General features: G+C 36.6%; 1 protein-coding gene and 1 long non-coding RNA gene across 4 annotated transcripts in view; one reads left to right on the top strand and one right to left on the bottom strand.

Annotated features, from left to right (window-relative positions):
• Positions 1–17152, bottom strand: part of LOC309653016 — a 633104-nt gene that overhangs the window by 608450 nt on the left and 7502 nt on the right. The gene's annotated exons all lie outside the window — the stretch shown is intronic.
• The window catches only part of POLA1 (DNA polymerase alpha 1, catalytic subunit), a 292429-nt gene that overhangs the window by 135546 nt on the left and 139731 nt on the right, over positions 1–17152 (top strand). For all 3 annotated transcript variants that reach the window (XM_082446929.1, XM_082446930.1, XM_082446931.1), the window contains 2 exons: positions 11621–11799; positions 13631–13762. In XM_082446929.1, coding sequence (XP_082303055.1) covers positions 11621–11799; positions 13631–13762 — 311 coding nt within the window. The remainder of the gene's footprint in view (positions 1–11620; positions 11800–13630; positions 13763–17152) is intronic.

The raw sequence follows: 17152 nt of genomic DNA on the forward strand, positions 1-17152 counted from the left end.
CCTCTGTTTCTAGCTCTGAAGGGGCTGCTGCCACTCCCCTTTGTACCTTCTTTTTCTCGTTTTTGTCTTCTGCTGTTTGGCAGCAGTTTTTATGCTGAAGACGTGAAGTTGTCATCATTGCGCAGTGTGCCTCCTCCCACCACAGCCCCAGCCGTCACGAACGGTATCCACATACCTATCTACATACGTGGTAAATCTCCTAGTCCTTTATCTCTCCCTCTTTCCTCATAGGAGGGTCCACAGTGATGAAGTGCAGAACAGCAAGTGCCAGTCACCATGAAGATCTGTAGAAAACATTGAAGCTTGCTGGGCAGATCTTTGCAGGCATTTGCCCCCTGCCCTATTTGGGAGCTGCATTTTTATCTGCGTCCTTTATTCCTCTACCCCAAGTGACAGTTAGGGTGGCTGTTCTTCACTAGGGGATTTGAGGCCCCTGTTTTCAGTTCTCACTTAGCCTGTGCTTTGAGAGGAGAAGGGAGGAGATAGGGAAGTGGTGGGAAAGTAAGGGGAGGAGTGTTAGGGGTGCATGGTGTTTCTAAGAGGTGCAAGCTATAGGCACACAATTACTGTAATTTGTTTTTAAAGTTCTAAATCTGTTTTCTTTATATTAAAAAAAACTGCCGTTAGTGAACTGACACCGTTACATAAGTTGAAGTCTGCAAATGTATACATAAAATACAAGCCCTCCAACTGCCTAATCACAGACATAAACTAATTCTCTTGCCTTTAATGTAGTTTTTATCTTTGATTAATCAAATGTATGACAGTGTTGAAACTTCAGTGAAGTTCGCTACTTTGTCCTTTTAGCTAGTATAAAGAAATCAGGAATAATGGCATAATTTCATTTAGGAAAATTATTAAGTTCATGATTTTTTATTTTTAAGACTCTTGTGGAGAGCAACTATATTTTTCAACTACTTCTTTTTCTGTTGCTTTTATACTGCTTTCCTTGAAATGAAAGGCAAGCATCAAGTGTTGGTTTTATCCTGTGGCTTCACTTTGGAAATTCTCTATTTCTCCCCGTCAGGATACCTCCTGAAGTCTGTCTGGTGGCATGTTGCATGGCCAGGTGTTCTGTATGGGAAGGTCGTTTCAGTGAAAAGGAGAGAGGACAGTCTATTAAATGAGTGAATGAATAAGTCTGTTGTATTGAAAGAGAATAATTTGTTCTCCCTAATAACTAATGGTCCTCATTATCCCACAGTAAAATGTGTATCATTTTTCTGAAACCCATGCAAGATTATTGCTGTTGGGCTTAAATAAAGCTAAATTTTACTCTTTTCCATCTGTGAATAGAAAAAAATGTAGTATTACTCTTCTTATACAATAGCCCTATGGGAAACATGGCCACTAAAACTTGGAACACTCAGCTTTTGTTCTCCAGACTATAGGGTTTTTTTTTCTCTCTTGTTCTAATGAAAGCTCTCTATATTCTGTGGGTGAAATATTCACAGTATGCTCCAACATCCAAATAGTCTTCTGTACCTAGCAAAACAGGCTGGGGATTAGAATATTCTAAAGTTCATTCCTGAATTTCATCTTTTAATAAATGTATATTTTATGCATAACTACTTAAAATTATATAATATTTTTCCTCCGATGAGGAATGATTTGTACAATAACTGTCAAATACCTTTCTTCATGGTCAGTGATAAAATTTCAGGCATTTGCCTATCAGGGCAGTTTTTTCATTGGTCCTGAGAAATTATTGATGTTTGAAGAACATGAGAATTTAAAATTTAATCTGTGAAAGTAGTGCTTAGAACAAGACAGCACACTTAACCCAGTGTGTTCCTGAGTTAGATTGGGAAGTAAAAATCCCCCCTTTTAAAAAATGGCCCATACCACCCACCTTACAGAAGGTACTTTTTGTCAGTAGACAGGGTACCGTGATGTCTTCTAAGAAATTAAGTGCAGCAGCGGGCCACGCCATATTTGGGGGTGCCTTTGGTAGACCCGGGGAGATATACCTACAAAAGGTGGTGGGGTGGCGGTGGGGGAAAAGCACAGGTGGTTGGGAGTGGAATGATGCCACCAGCAAGTGCCTCAGGCATTACTTTGTTGATCAAGACTTTGCCTTTTTTCATGATGCAGCTCTCGGAAGAATGTACGTACATGACCAGCATTTCCAAACCTTAAATATTTTCTATGGCATAATTCATAGTAAAATTTCAGAAGTAAGGTCACACCAAATGCAGTGTAGGATAGTAAGTCTTCTCAGCGGGTAAGAACCGCCCCTTCCAGGCTGGAGCGCCGTTCCAGGCGCGTTATCAAATGGCTCATGCTCCCAGCCTACTTAGTCCCAACCTACTTATGCATCCATGGAACAGATGAATGTTGAAGACCTGCTGTGCTCAGCAGTGTAATGGGTGCTGTGAGGGATACGAAGTTGAGTCAGCCATGGCTCCTTTACTCACATAACAGCCCAGCCTGTTGAGTCGATTTCCCTGTTGCGGGGAAGTCTAGTGGACAGCACAAGTACATGTCCCCAAAGAGGTAAAATAAAGGAGTTTCAGTGTTTGGGGGAAACAGAGACCACTTCTAGCTGGGGCCACCCGGGAAGAGTTTATAAAAATGGAGGCGTTTGAGGCATTGTGGGCATGTGCCTTGCAGAGGCCAGTGTGGAGTCGGGAGTGGCTGCCTGTCCCCGCCTCCCACTTGTCCTTCCAGCCCAGTGATAAGCAGCAGGGCCCCGACTTCCAGGGGTAGCCCAGGCCATCCCAGCTGCTCTTCAGGGCACACGAGGGAATTCACAGAGAGCCTCATGAAGGGTATCCATTGCACTGCCTTGCACCGCAGTCCCTATAAGGCGAGCACATGGTGCTTGTTTCTGTGTCACTGGCTCGCTGTGCTGAGGGCCCGAGGTAGTGCTGCTCGTTTGACACAGGCACACTTCTAAGAACTTGGAGCCACACCAGAGCATGTTTAGAATAATTGCTTTGTGTAGTGATTTCTAACTCTGACTTTGTAAAGCTTGGAGTTTCCAAAGGAAAATGGGGATTTCTCAAATTATTTAAGTTAGATCAACTTTTTAAAAATTTAACTTTATTGAGGAATAATTAGCAAACATAATTCTACGGACGTACGTATGTCTGTATGTACGCACGCATGCATGCCACGCTGTGCGGCTTTTGGGATCTTAGTTCCCCGACCAGGGATGGAATCCGGGGTCCCAGCAGTGGAAGTGCTGAGTCCTAACCACTGGGCCACCAGGGAATTCCCTAATTGTATGCTTTTAAAGTGTACAACGTGATGATTTGATACACGTTTATACTGTAGAATGATTACCAAGATCGAGATAATTAACACATCCATCACCACACATAGTTAGCTCTTTTGGGGCAGGGGAAGTGTGGTAAGAATGCTTAAGATCTACTTGCAGGAACTTTCAAGTATACAATATTGTATTATTAATTATAGATCAAATATTTTAGGATCATCATATTAAGCATACTAAAATGACGTCAAGATTGTGTAGCCTATAGAAAAATGGATAAGACGTAACAAATGAAAAGCTGAATACAGCATTGTGCACAGATACTTAAACTATGTTAAATGTATACATATGAATAAGACAGAAATGAGTAAAGGTGGTGAATATTATGTTCCTCCTTGGTGAAAAAATATAAATACTCTTAATCCTAAAAATAAGACAGTTTTTACAAAATCAGAAGGGAAAAAAAACGGGGTTTGTTTCTTTTTTTATCTACCAACATAGCTGGAGAGGAGAGGCCTTTGTGTAAGAGAAGCGATCTTGATCTGTTGTTTTATTTGTGTTATTTTATTTTCCATATATTTTTTCAGCATAAAGTTACTGTGTTTTCTCAGGTCTAAAAATAAGGTTTTTTTCCTGTTCAGAGGTACAGGTTTCATTAAGTTAAAATTCACGTTCAGGGCTGTCATCAAGGGCATTACAAATAATCACATGCGGTTATGAGAGTGCTGTCCAGCAGAATTTTTTCTTTTCATCAAGATTTTGGGAGTTATCTTTTGCAGGACAGTAAGACTCTTGGGAGTTTATTTAACCCAAAGGTTTGGATATTATTTCTTTTAAAATACTCAGAAAATTTCCATTTATCTTATGGAGAGGTTTGTTGTTGGTGGAAGGCAGCTTCAGTTGTTTGCCACTTGTATAGTCAGTTATTTATCATTAAATTAGATCCTGCAGTATTTTAAACTTTTTTGTTATGGAAAATTCCAAACATGTACAATAGTAGAGAGAACTGTGTAAGAAACCCCCAGATGCTCATCATCCAGCTTCAGCCATGTGCAACTGTGGCCAATGTTACTCCTCTTCTTCACCTCCTCTGATGATTTTAAAGTGAATTCTAGACAACATATCATTTTATCTTTAAATATTTCATTTTGCATTTCTAAAAGACAAGGTTTCCCCCTTTTCAGCATAACTACAATATTACCACTAGGAAAAAACCTCCATAATTCCTTCATTTCATCACATAACCAATAAATGTATTTCCCCAATCGTATTGTGAATGCATTTTTCTTTTAAAAAGAAGCTCCTTCTTTGAATTGGAATCCAATCAGAGTCCATATGATAGTTAATCTTCTCTAATTTTTTTTCTTTTTTTTTTTTGGATCCTTGCAATTTATTTAAGGAAACTGGTGATTTTTGTCATGTGGAATGTCCCTTATTCTGGAGTTTGCCAATTGCATCCTAGTGGTATCCTTTAACACATCCCTCTGTCCCATCTATTTCCTGTAAAATGGTAGTTAGGTCTAAAGAGCTGCCCATATTTCAGTCCAGTTTATTTTAGTTTTTGCTAATCCGACTTCCTAGGTAATGGTGTGTACATCTGTGAGGAGGTACATAATGTCTGGTTGCAATCTAACACATTTTGAAACAAACTCAGAGATATATCATGAGAGATACTTAGTACTTTTCCTGCCTTCTTCAGTGTGAATTTTCTTTTTCTTTAATTGAAATATAGTTGATGTACAATATTATGTTAGTTCTAGGTGTACTGTGTAGTGATTTGACATTTGCAAACATTATGAGATGATCACCACAGTAAGTCTAATAACCCTCTGTCCCCATACAAAGTTATTACAGTATTATTGACCATATTCATTATGCTGTATATTACATCCCCATGATTTATTTATTATGTAACTGGAGCTTTCTACCTCTTAATCCCCTTTGCCTGTCCCCTCCCCACCTGACTCCCTCTCCCTTTTGGCAGTCACCCATTTGCTCTCTGTATCTGTGACTCTGTTTTCCTTTTGTTTTGGCTTTTAGATTCCACATATAGTGAGATCATGTGGTATTCGTCTTTCTCTGACTTATTTCACTTGGCATAATACCCTCTAGATCCATCCATGTCAGAAATGGCAAGCTTTAAATTTTTTATGGCTAAGTAATATTCGTGTCTGTGTGTGTACACCACATCATCTTTATCCATTCATCTATTGATGTGCCCTTAGGTCGCTTCTATATCTTGGCTGTTGTAAATAATGTTGCAATGAACATTGCAGTACATGAATCTTTTTGAGTTAGTGTTTTGTTTTTTTCCTGGTAAACACCCAGAAGCGAAACTGTATGGATTGTATGGCAGTTCTATTTTTAATTTTTTGAGGAACCTCAATACTGTTTTCTATAGTGGTTGTAAAAACGTAGAATCCCACCAACAGTGCACAAGGGTTCCCTTTACTCTACATCCTTGATAACACTTGTTACTTGTCTTCTTGATGATAGCCATTCTGACAGGTGTGAGGCAATATCTCACTGTGGTTTTGATTTGCATTTCCCTGATGATTAGTGAAGTTGAGCATCTTTTCATGTGCCTGTTGGCCATCTGTTGGTCTTCTTTGGAGAAATGTCTATTCACGTTCTCTGCCCATTTTTCTAATCAGGTTGTTTGTTTTTTTGGTGTTGAGTTGTATGAGTTCTTTGTATATTTTGGATATTAACTCCTTATCGGATATGTTATTTGCAGATATCTTCTCCCATTTAAGTGGGCTGCCTTTTCATTTTGTTGATAGTTTCTTTCCCTGTGCAAATGCTTTTTAGTTTGATGTGGTCCTGTTTGTTTATTTTTGCTTTTGTTTCCCTTGCCTGAGAAGACATATCCAGAAAAATATTGCTAAGACCAATGTCAAAGAATGTACTTATGTTTTTTCTGGGAGTTCTATGGTTTCAGGTCTTACATTTAAGTCTTTAATCCATTTTGAATTTATTTTTGTATATGGTATGAGAAATCAGTATGAATTTCTTGTATAACATACATACAGAAAAGTATGCAAAAGCCTAACTGAACAGCTTGAGGAATTTTCCTGAAGTAAACACATACCAGTGTAGTCAGTCCTGAGCTCAAGAAACAATATATTACTACATTCTCAGAAGCTCCCTCGTATTTCCTTCTAGGAATTATCCTCCATGCCCCACCAGAAAATTACTATCATGACTTCTAACATCATAGATGAGGTCTTCTTATATTTCGATGCTGTATAAATTATGTCTTTACTCTTTATGTCTGGCTACTTTGGTTCAATATGTTCGTGAGATGGGTCCATGTGGTCGTACTTCATTTCTGTCTAGTATGAATATACCACACTGTGTGACTTACCTACCTATGGGTTCTTTCCACTCTGGGTGGTTATGAATAGTGCTGCTTTGGGCATTCTTGCACATGTCTTTTGTTGAACAATTGTATATATTTCTGTTGGGTATATACTTAGATGGAGAACTGCTAGGTCATAGGGGACATGTATGTTCAGCTTTAGTAGATATTACCAATTTTCCAAAGTGGTCCTACTAGTTTAGACCCGCTACTAGCCCTGTTTGAGTGCTCGACATTCTTACCAATACTTGGTGTTTCCTCTCTTCTTCATTTTATGTGGTGGCATAATGTTGTGGTTTTAATTTGTGTTTCTTCGATGACTAATAAAGTTTAGCACGTGTTCTTATGCTTATTGGCCATTTGAATATCTTCTTTTGTGAGCTGTCCAAGTCTTTTTGTGCTTTCCTGTTGAGTTGTCTTTTTCTTATTGATTTACAGGCATTCCTTTTATATTCTAAATGAGTTCTTTGGAAATATATATCACAAACATCTTCTATTTGGAATGTTTTTAATATATATCACAAACATCTTCTATTTGGGATGTTTTTGTTTTCAAGTATAATTTACATACCATGAAATGTACAGTGTTAAGAGTAGCATGCAAACAGTTTATCAAAACAATATTTCCATTGCCTAGAGAGTTCCCTTGTACTCTCCCCAGTCTATACCCTCCCCCTCACAAAAGCAGCCACTCATCTGATTTCTAGGACCATAGTTTAGTTTTGCCTATGCTAGAATTTTATATAAATAATCTCCTCTGGTATATACTTTTTGTGTTCAGCTTCTTTCACTTAGCATATATTTGAGATTCATCCATCTTGTTGCATGTCAGTATTCTGTCTTTTTCATTGCAGAGTAGTATTCCATGGTAGATTATACCAGTTTGTTTATTCATCCTCCTGTTGATGGACATCAGATTGTTTCTAATTTATGGTTATTATGAATAAAGCTGCTATGAACTTTCTTATACAAGGCTTTTTATGGATGTAGCAGTCACCTTTTAAAAATTCATTAAATATTTTTTCTTTAATCCTACTAAGTTTTCAGTTTGTGTATTGTTCTCTAAGAAGTCCAGCTATATGAAAGCTTGGATTCGTGGAAAGGATTCATTTCCTAGAAGAAATTTTTAGAAAAAAATATTCACAGTAGGACTTCATTAATTAGCTTCCCTAGTAGTTTAAGTGATTCATATTACAGACAACTGCTTGGGAATACCAGTTACTCTACTCATTTGGAGTTTCATTCATATGGATTTTTCCCTCTTCCCCAGTTGTATGAACACATGTAATTGACTCTACTGTAGTTATTTGCAGTTGCACTAATAGAGACCTTGTCTTTTGGAGGAAGAAGACTATTTAGTCAAATGCATCAGCCTCTAAACCTAATGCTTTGAGTTTGGAGTATTTTAAATACTCCTTGGAAATGGAGGCAAGTGAACATTCTAAAAACAGATAGTTTACAATTGTTAGAAAATACAGTGGTAAAAAAAATAATTCTGTGCTAAGTGTTACATTGGAGGTATGTGTGATAAGAATGTGGCGATCTTCAGTATAAAACGGCACTGCTGAACTCATCCCCTCCAGTGCCTGTCATGTTACTTTCTATAAATACTTCTTGAAACATGAGAGCTTTGATCCTGTTGCCAAAATAATGTGAGATCCTATAAGTTTTCTAATTATAAATGACAGTATTTCAATTTCGTTCCGCTGCCCCTCTGTCCTGTCTCATCGTTGTTGCCCTCCCCCACCCCGCCCCCACTGCAGCCCAAGCAAAACGGTGTGGCTGGGTCACGACAAGCCACAGGATTGAATTAAAGCGCACATCATTTCCACTCCTGCTCTTCCCCCACGTAACTGGTGCTAAGCCCAAGGAGGCTGTTCCTCCTTTTACCCTGTGCTGGACCAAATGATTGAAGTCATCTGTCAAAAGCTAGTCTAGTAGAAGTGGAAGATCTCTTTTCAGCTGGGGCATAAAGTTTGTTTCTTTAGGCCAGTTCAGAGAAAGCTCTCGTTAGAAGAGATAAGGAACTTGGAATTCAGTTTTGTATCTCTTGCTCGCTCAAAGACTACTGTGATTACTTACTGTATGGTGTGCAGTTTAATATTGATTATGCACTGTATATGCATGTATGGAAACTGTGATTATAAAGATTTTGCTTTAATGTCATTTCTGACAATAGTGCTTCATTTTGGAGGGACAGTAACTATGAATGGAGTTCTATGTAGCAGCTATTTTGTACATTTTAAAATTCAGAATCTACCTCTAGGTGGCAGCACCAGATACTTTTTCCCTGTTGTTTCGCTCCAGCCTTAACGAGTTATGGTTTAAGCAGTAAAACTTTTGTAAGTTTCCCGAAACTTCGAAATAAGCTGCTTATCGCCAATTTTGTGCGGATTTGGAAAAATTAATTTATATGTTGAATAAGTTTGGGGTTTAAGCATGGATTTTGACCTTAAAAAAGGATTCCAGCAGCAATGATCCATACTTTTTAACATGACTAATTATATGTTTTCTTAAAAAGATTTAACTTAGTCCTCTGTGATTTGCCTGTTGAACTTACAATTGTCCTCCCAAGAAAATCACTTTTTTGTGAAATTTTTGTATCCAAGTAACTTCTTGTACAAGGATCGTTATATACCTAATATTTTAAGGTAATTACACCGTCTTCTCCCTTTATATTTAAAAAATTTACCATTGACTTATGGCCAAGAGTTCTGAGGTGAAGTCCCTTCTCTTGAAAAAAAATCAGCTTGTGAATAAATCTGAAGTAATTAGGTAGGCCATTTGTTTTTGTTACTGCCATGGGCAGATAAGGATTGTGGAAATGGACATTTAAAGTAGGCATTTCATAAGGCCTGATAATTTTTCATAACTCTTGGTCACTTGCTGGGCTTTTCTCCGTAAGTAGCAAGGCAGCCCATGTCCAGTTGTGGTGTGCTCAGCAGGCAGGCCTCCCCAAGCCTCAGGTGCACTCAGTGGGCATGGCTGGTGGGGAGGCCTAGAAAGAGATTTCATTGCTTCCTTGTTAGAGCCCATCCAGTTTTGTCTATGTGCAAAGCCAGCTTTGTTTTGTTCCTTGATATTTAGGTTGTGAAAGAAGCTTGTCTTTCAGAAAACACTTATTATTTTTCTTTTTCCTTACTTTTTGAATAGTATTGGCCTGGGGAATTGATGAATAATTATACCATCAGAGAAAAGGTGGAGCTGCTTTCTCATAATCGTGAATAAAGCAAGACATTATGTGAATACAGTTGGATTCACAGCTAGAGGTTCAGGAATTTGCAGCAGTTGCCTTTCACTACAGAGAAGAAATGTCACCATTCAGAGGCGTGGGCGTGGTCTCTCTTATTCCTCTGCCCCTCCTTGTCTTTAAATGAGAGGGTGTATATTCCCCCACACTTCACTAACTTGCTGTTGCTCTTAAGCTATAGGTAACTTGTAAGATAAAAATGTATAGTGAGTCTTGGGGCCAAGTGACCTATGTTACAGTAACCAAGAACAGTTTTTCAATTTGTTTTGAATGTGTAGTCTTTGTTTTTATTATACACTATCATGTTGAGAAATACTCACTTTGATTAATTACTACAAAGAGCAGCTATTAACTTGCTGTGCAACATGAACGTGCGTTTCATATATTTTTCCAAATGTGTAATTTTGAATGAATATTAAATGATGGATTAAATGATGTTCATCCACTATTTTTTCATTCACGTGGCATTTATTGGGTGCTTACCAGTGATAGGCACCATTGAAAACGATTTGTCCCTAACATCCGATTTAAACTTCAGAAGTGCATGGTGGTGGTAGTAGCTCCATCTTGCAGGTGAGAAAACCAAGACTCAAAGTCTCAGTCTTTTCATTCTTTGTTCAGCACCTTTCCACTGTGTCAGTCAGCCCTAAGTCTTTTATAATTAAAGAGATGCCACTTGACAGTTGACCAGATAGGATTTAGGATCTTGTCACTGAATTCTGAATACATCTGTTAGATTATCTAACTATGCAAGCTGTTGATAGAGTTACAATAATTTTTAGATGTTTTTGGTATTTGAACTTTTTTGCTTAGTGACTGTTTTATATTACTTATTTACCTTTGTACTAAAACAAATGATAGCTTTCTTTAGATTACTCAGAAGCCTAGAATTCTTTGGGATTGCTAAGGAATGCTTTCAAGGAAATGTTATAAGATATAGTGTGGAATAATTATCTTTAAGTGTAAATCCAAATAGTACATTTTGACATATGTGCTTTGGTCAAAGGCAAGTTAAATTGGTTGGCCTTACAATCATTTCTTTTCTCAAATAGTTTGGGGAAACAAGATAGTGTAAACTATGCATCGATTGATTTCTTGTGTTGTTTTGATTGAAATATAGAAGGTATATTTGGCTTCAGTATTGTCAGGGACATTTTGGCCTATAGAATTTGTAGATTCATTGTTTTTGCACATATTTTAAATTCCTGAATTCAGAACACCAAAAAAACCATGTTGAGTTTTGACTCAGATGCTGCTACTGAATTTTAACCACTGAATTAGATTGCAACCTACATGCTGTTAACTACTGAGCCAAGATGGAATCGACCACTGCATTGAGATCAGGGTTAGCAGTGGTGTCTGCACTTGAAGCAGTTGTAATAGCAGTGAACTTGTTTTCCATAATGGGATTTTTATTCTCTATTTTCAGTTTTAATGGTGATACTTTGATTTTAGGAGATTTTAACAGTGCACATTTTTTTGAGATTTTCATCGTAACTTTAAGAAAATAGTAAAACCATCCTATAGAAGTAGTTGCTTCCAAACGCAAATGTCCAGTGGAATGTTTCTGCATTGTTTTGGTGCAGTTTACTTGTTTTGTTTATCATCTCCTTAAAAGAAGAAGTCATTTGTCTTGGTGATATGAGCCTCTATCTTGAGTTCAAATGGTTGTGTAGTATGTGCATGAATTTGAAGTAATTCTTTTCTGATTTCTCTTCTTTGGAGTATTTTTGGAGAAGGGAATTTAAATAATTGTACCTTTCTGAATTTATTTTTTCTTTAACCTTAATAGGACTTGACCCCACCCAATTTAGAGTTCATCATTATCACAAAGATGAAGAGAATGATGCTCTCCTTGGTGGCCCAGCACAGCTCACGGATGAAGAGAAATACAGGGACTGTGAAAGGTTCAAATGTCCATGCCCTGTATGTGGAACCGAGAATATTTATGATAGTGTCTTCGATGGTTCGGTTAGTTGCTTTTGTTTCTTTTGTTTGTTTGTTTGTTTTGTGAGTGAACTAGTATAAAGTCCATTTTCTCTCTACTATGTGTATAAAAAGGAAAAAGAAAACGCAGGTTTTTATGTGTTTAAAGAATTTTAGCATCATATGAATTCTGCCTTCACAACTTACTTATTTCTGCTTGAAACCTCTTAATAGAGTATGCTTGAGTATTGTTTTTGGCTTCCTAGAATGCTTGGCCTTGGTTTTTTAAATGGAATCTCTTGAAAATTCTGAATTATCTTAAAGTATTTTTATTGTAATTCCTTAATTAGTAACCTGTATTTCTCCACTCCCAGCCCAATTTATTAAGACTTAGAGCAGTATTTTCCTTTATCTTAAATCAAGTTAATGGGAACTAAGTGTTTTTGAAAAGTTTTTGTTTATCTTTACACATCCCACTTGCCTCCTTTTTGACAAAGGTACTTTGATTATCTTTTCTGCTGTCTTTGCATATCAGGCATTAAAAAAGTCACAGGGAGACATTTCTCTAAAGAAGTACTGCCAAAAAATGTATCATTGACCTTGGATCAGAACTTGAAACTTGGCCAATCTACTTGATTCCACTGCAGTGTTATACATGTACTAGCCATTGGCAAATGAGTAGGCAGCAGAACCATGTAAAACCTTGAAACTGAAAGAAAATATGTCCTTTATCTAAATTAAAAGTAATTATTTTAAGTTAATTTGGACAAACAGCAGATGTTTTGCATTTTTTTGAATCAAAACAAAGCAGTCTTTGGAAGCAAGTGCAAGGAAGAGGCAGACACAGATCAGCAATACTTGCTAAATCCTTGAGTTTTGCTTCATTACAGCTGTAAATAAGATAGTTAATTGCATGGAGGCTTGACGACTTGCAGATGGGCTAACTGTGGAAGAGCCGATGTCAAGCTCTAAAATCTCTTCCACCTGGAATTGCTTCGTGTGGCGGGGTAGGGTTATGTACCAGATTGGAGCAGGAAACCAAGATGTTTAAGTATCAAGAAGGAAAACAAATGCTCCAGAAACCCCAACAGTTTTCCTGTATATTACATTTGCTTTGTCTTTGTTTAAAACAAAACAAAACGTTTTCTCCAACTACTAATAGTTCATTTTTTCAAATTTTTACTCCTCCTCTCTCCCCTCCCCCAAATACATTTCATTTGTTGGGGGGCAGTGGTTATAGAAATTTTAGATTTGCTAAGCTAACAATAAGTGATCACTTTGTGGTGTAACACTTAATTTTTAGACTTTATTCTTAAAATTAAGTTGGCAATATGGAGCAAACTGTTGTCATTAACGCTCTTGCTTTGTCTTGGAATGAATTAAGTGCAAATTTAAATTATTGATCAGTATCTCTAGGAAGGATGTTTATTTCCAATAATGCGACTTCACTGGTATTTTCAGAGGGGAAACTATTTTATCCATAGTCTGTCATGTATTGAATGTAAAAAAAGTAATTTCAGGGTTTTCCCTTTGGCTTTGTACTCCATTATGATGGTGGCAAGAGTAGAAGGTATGTGGTGACTGAGGGGATCTTTTGGAGGAAAATGGTTGAGAAAATAAGGTTAAAAACTTACCAATAAGATGTAAGAGGGAGGAGATATGGGGATATATGTATATGTACAGCTGATAAACTTTGTTATACAACAGAAACTAACACACCATTGTAAAGCAATTATACTCCAATAAAGATGTCAAAAAAAAAAAACTTACCAATAAAATGAATTTAAAATATTGTACACCAGGACAGCATGTAAGTTTTTAAGCACAAGAAACCTTTTGTAACCTTTTGTGTACTTGTCTGTCTTGACTTCTGTAGGGAACCGATATGGAGCCCAGCTTGTATCGTTGCAGTAACATCGATTGTAAGGCTTCGCCTCTGACCTTTATGGTACAGCTGAGCAACAAATTGATCATGGACATTAGACGTTGCATTAAAAAATACTACGAAGTAAGTATCCATAATGAGTGTCTTACATATGCAACTTACTTAGGTTTGGTACTTGTTTTAAAATAAAATGATACGGTTTTTGTATGAAACTGTAAAATTTTGAAAAGACGGAGGAAAATGATTTGATTTTTCTGTTGGGCATTTCATCTCATTAATGAGCAGTATTTTTAGTAATGAAGTTTTTGCTTTTAAGGAAAAATGAGAATGTAATCAGGAAGTGTTTTAGTTTATTGCTGCCTAAATAAAATGAAGTTAAATGGTCACTCAGATCTTCGATCAGAGGAGGAAAAATCAATATTACCTGTCTTTGGCAACTAGAGCCATAAAATCATGTGTGGTGATTTTATTTCTTTTTTACTTTTTTAAAACTTTTTATTTTATATTGGAGTATAGTTGATTAACAATGTTGTGATAGTTTCAGGTGTACAGCAAAGTGATTCAGTTATACATATACATATATCTATTCTTTTTCAAATTCTTTTCCCATTTAGGTTGTTACATAATTGAGCAGGGTTCCCTGTGCTATACAGTAGGTCCTTATTGTTTATCCATTTTAAATACAGCAATGTGTACATGTCAATCCCGAACTCCCTAACTATCCCTTCCCGTGTGGTGATTTTAATAAACTGCCAACTAGCTAACACTTTGTGTTTATGTGGTAATCTAAACCATTTCATAGCTTAGTTTTCCAAAGAAATCAGAATAAACATCTTTTAAATTTCAATGCTTTTGTCTAGCAGTTTAAAGAAGAATGTCTAATTTTTATAAGTATATAGTAAAAATTCCAGAACAGTGAGTGAGCTGTCTGCATTAGAAAGAAGGCTCCTTTCAAAGTTTTTGTTTTGGTTTTTAACACATTTGATATGAATTAGTTTTTCTCTCTTCAAAAGTTAAAATTAAAAGAAAAAAACACCACATTTCCCATTTGATTTTTCTTAGTGTTTCATTATGTCATTTGTCATCTAAACAAAATTTCTGTTACTTGGAAGTTCACTGTAACTTAGGTAAAGAGGTTATGCTGGCAAGGCATTTCCCAAAAAATGCTCTGGTTCTATTAGGTAAGACTCTTGACTTTGATCAATATCATCCTATAATTTCTACTTATATGTTAGTTAACATATAACATAGCATTATCTTCTTTAAAATCGAACTCATTAAATGAAAATCAAGTATTGGATCATTAGGATGAAGAGTAAACGCATAGAGTTCTAGTCTTGTGATTTTGGAGTAGAATAATTTGTATTTGTCAAGAAAAAAGAACCAAGTAGGTTTGTCTGAAGATATTTTTAAAATAATAATTATGGCTACATTTTGGGAAATCTGAAACATTTTAGTGAATAATCCAGTGCTGTACTTAATGAACAGTTGGATGGGAATAAAGGTTATCTGTGGGTTCACATTCCGCAGTAGATGAAATGTTCAGCACATGAAATGTTAGGCCTTTATTTAGCATGAAGAGTCCAAATCAAAACTATTCAGCTCGTTTACAGACCTCATTGAGCAGAGCATGATTCTTGACTCTTGGGAAGAATTCTGAGTTTTCTCTCTGTGTTTAGTCTATCAAAATCTTCACCATGGAAATGTTAATACTAGAAGAAGCTCATCTATTTCCTTCTCTAAGAACGGGCAATCTGTTTTGACTAAGTTGAGAATAGGCAGAAAAAATGATCTTCTGAATAGTTAGAAATATGCCCTAACTGAAAGATTGATTTCTAACTGTGTGTGTGTGGTGTGGTGGTCGTGGTTATGTAAGTATTTTTCAAGCTAAATAACCTAGTTTTAGGCATCTAGACATTTAACCCAAGGTTTCTATAGCATTTGTTTTAATTGTCTACCAACCATCTCACTAACAGCAAGTTAGTTTTCCTGTCGTTAACTGCCCACTTGATTGACTTTCTTAAGGAATTTCTAATTAAAATACCCAAATGTCATTCCTACAGTTGAAGAATGATATGATTGTCCTCAAAATTAAGAACTTGTTTCTCTACTTTCTGTCCTTAGGCATATGTGATTGTCTGGGAGAGAAAGAAATCCATTATTTGTTCTTTTCATGGCCCCATTGATGAACAAATGTTTCAAATATTCTCAAGATCAGAGCTTTTATACAGAAAGCTCATGCACCTCCAAGTTATACTTTATTGGTAGAGTGTTCTCTTTCTTCCTGACCCCAGACTTAAGTGAACTTTGCCAGTGGAGGGATATGGTGTTGAGTTTCTTTTGTTATCGTGCCTCAAATGATCCTGATTACAGTTAGTTCAGTGTGATATACCAGCTGGAGATTAATACACCAAGTGTACTGGAGATAAGGATGTTGGTACTAAGTACTGAGATTAAGTGACTGTTCTCTGAAGCTAATGACCAAAAGAGTTCCCTCCTATTCTGCAAGTTAAAAAATGCTCCCCACTGGACATAAAGTTGTTAGTGGACTGAGAACAAGAGTCTCCATATTTTTTTCATTTTAGTTTTAGAATCACTGCAGGGAAGAACAACCTACGTTGAGAAAGGAGGCATCTCCATAAGGAGGGAGCTTTTGTAAGACAGTGGAGGAGTATAAGGTACTTGACCAAACACTGTAACCTGCCAAGGAACACAGTTCTAGATCACCAAGAAATCTGGCTGTCAAGAACAAAAGGGCCAAAGTTTAGGGTAACAAAGTATAGTTCTTAATCACTCTTCAAAAAATATACCACATCTTCTGTTATATTCTGTGGTGAATAAATAGCGCTGACTGAATAAATGTGATGCAGCAAACATTAAAATTTTTATATACCTGAGAATCAGTCTGTATCATAGTGTTTTAATATTGGCTCCTTTAATAGCAGGGGAAATGCTTTTTTCTCTCACCATATAGCAATGATTGTATCCTTCGGATTCTTGTTTCATAGAACATTTAAATTTCTGTATACATACAAGAAGCACCAAGCAAGGATATTTCAAGTAATATATTAATTTCCTTAGGAGGAAAACAACTCTAATGCTTTATCTCGAGATTTGATGAAGCATTGGAAGACTTTGAGGCAGCACAGAAAGCTCTAATTCAGAGTTGATTTCATGCCCCTGTCCTAATTGGTTCCTCTATACAAAGTTAAAATTGAACTGGTATTTTTTTGAAAATCATAAAAAGCCAGTTTAAAGACTATATCTCTAAGCTTTTAAGGATGTTTTTAAAAGACTCAATTTTACAGTGAAAAATTGATATGTGTTTCCCCTCCCCTTAAATTCTGCTTCAGAAGAGCAAATAGACACACACACACACACACACACACACACACACACACACACACACACACACACACACACACGGGGAGAGAAACACTAGCTAATCTAAATTGGGAAATGAAGAGGGCTTTTTTTAAGCATGAAAATTTCATCATCTTGTCAGCTGGCAGA

This window comes from Balaenoptera physalus (assembly GCF_965194825.1).
Source record: "Balaenoptera physalus genome assembly, chromosome: X".
NCBI classification, from domain to species: domain Eukaryota; kingdom Metazoa; phylum Chordata; class Mammalia; order Artiodactyla; family Balaenopteridae; genus Balaenoptera; species Balaenoptera physalus.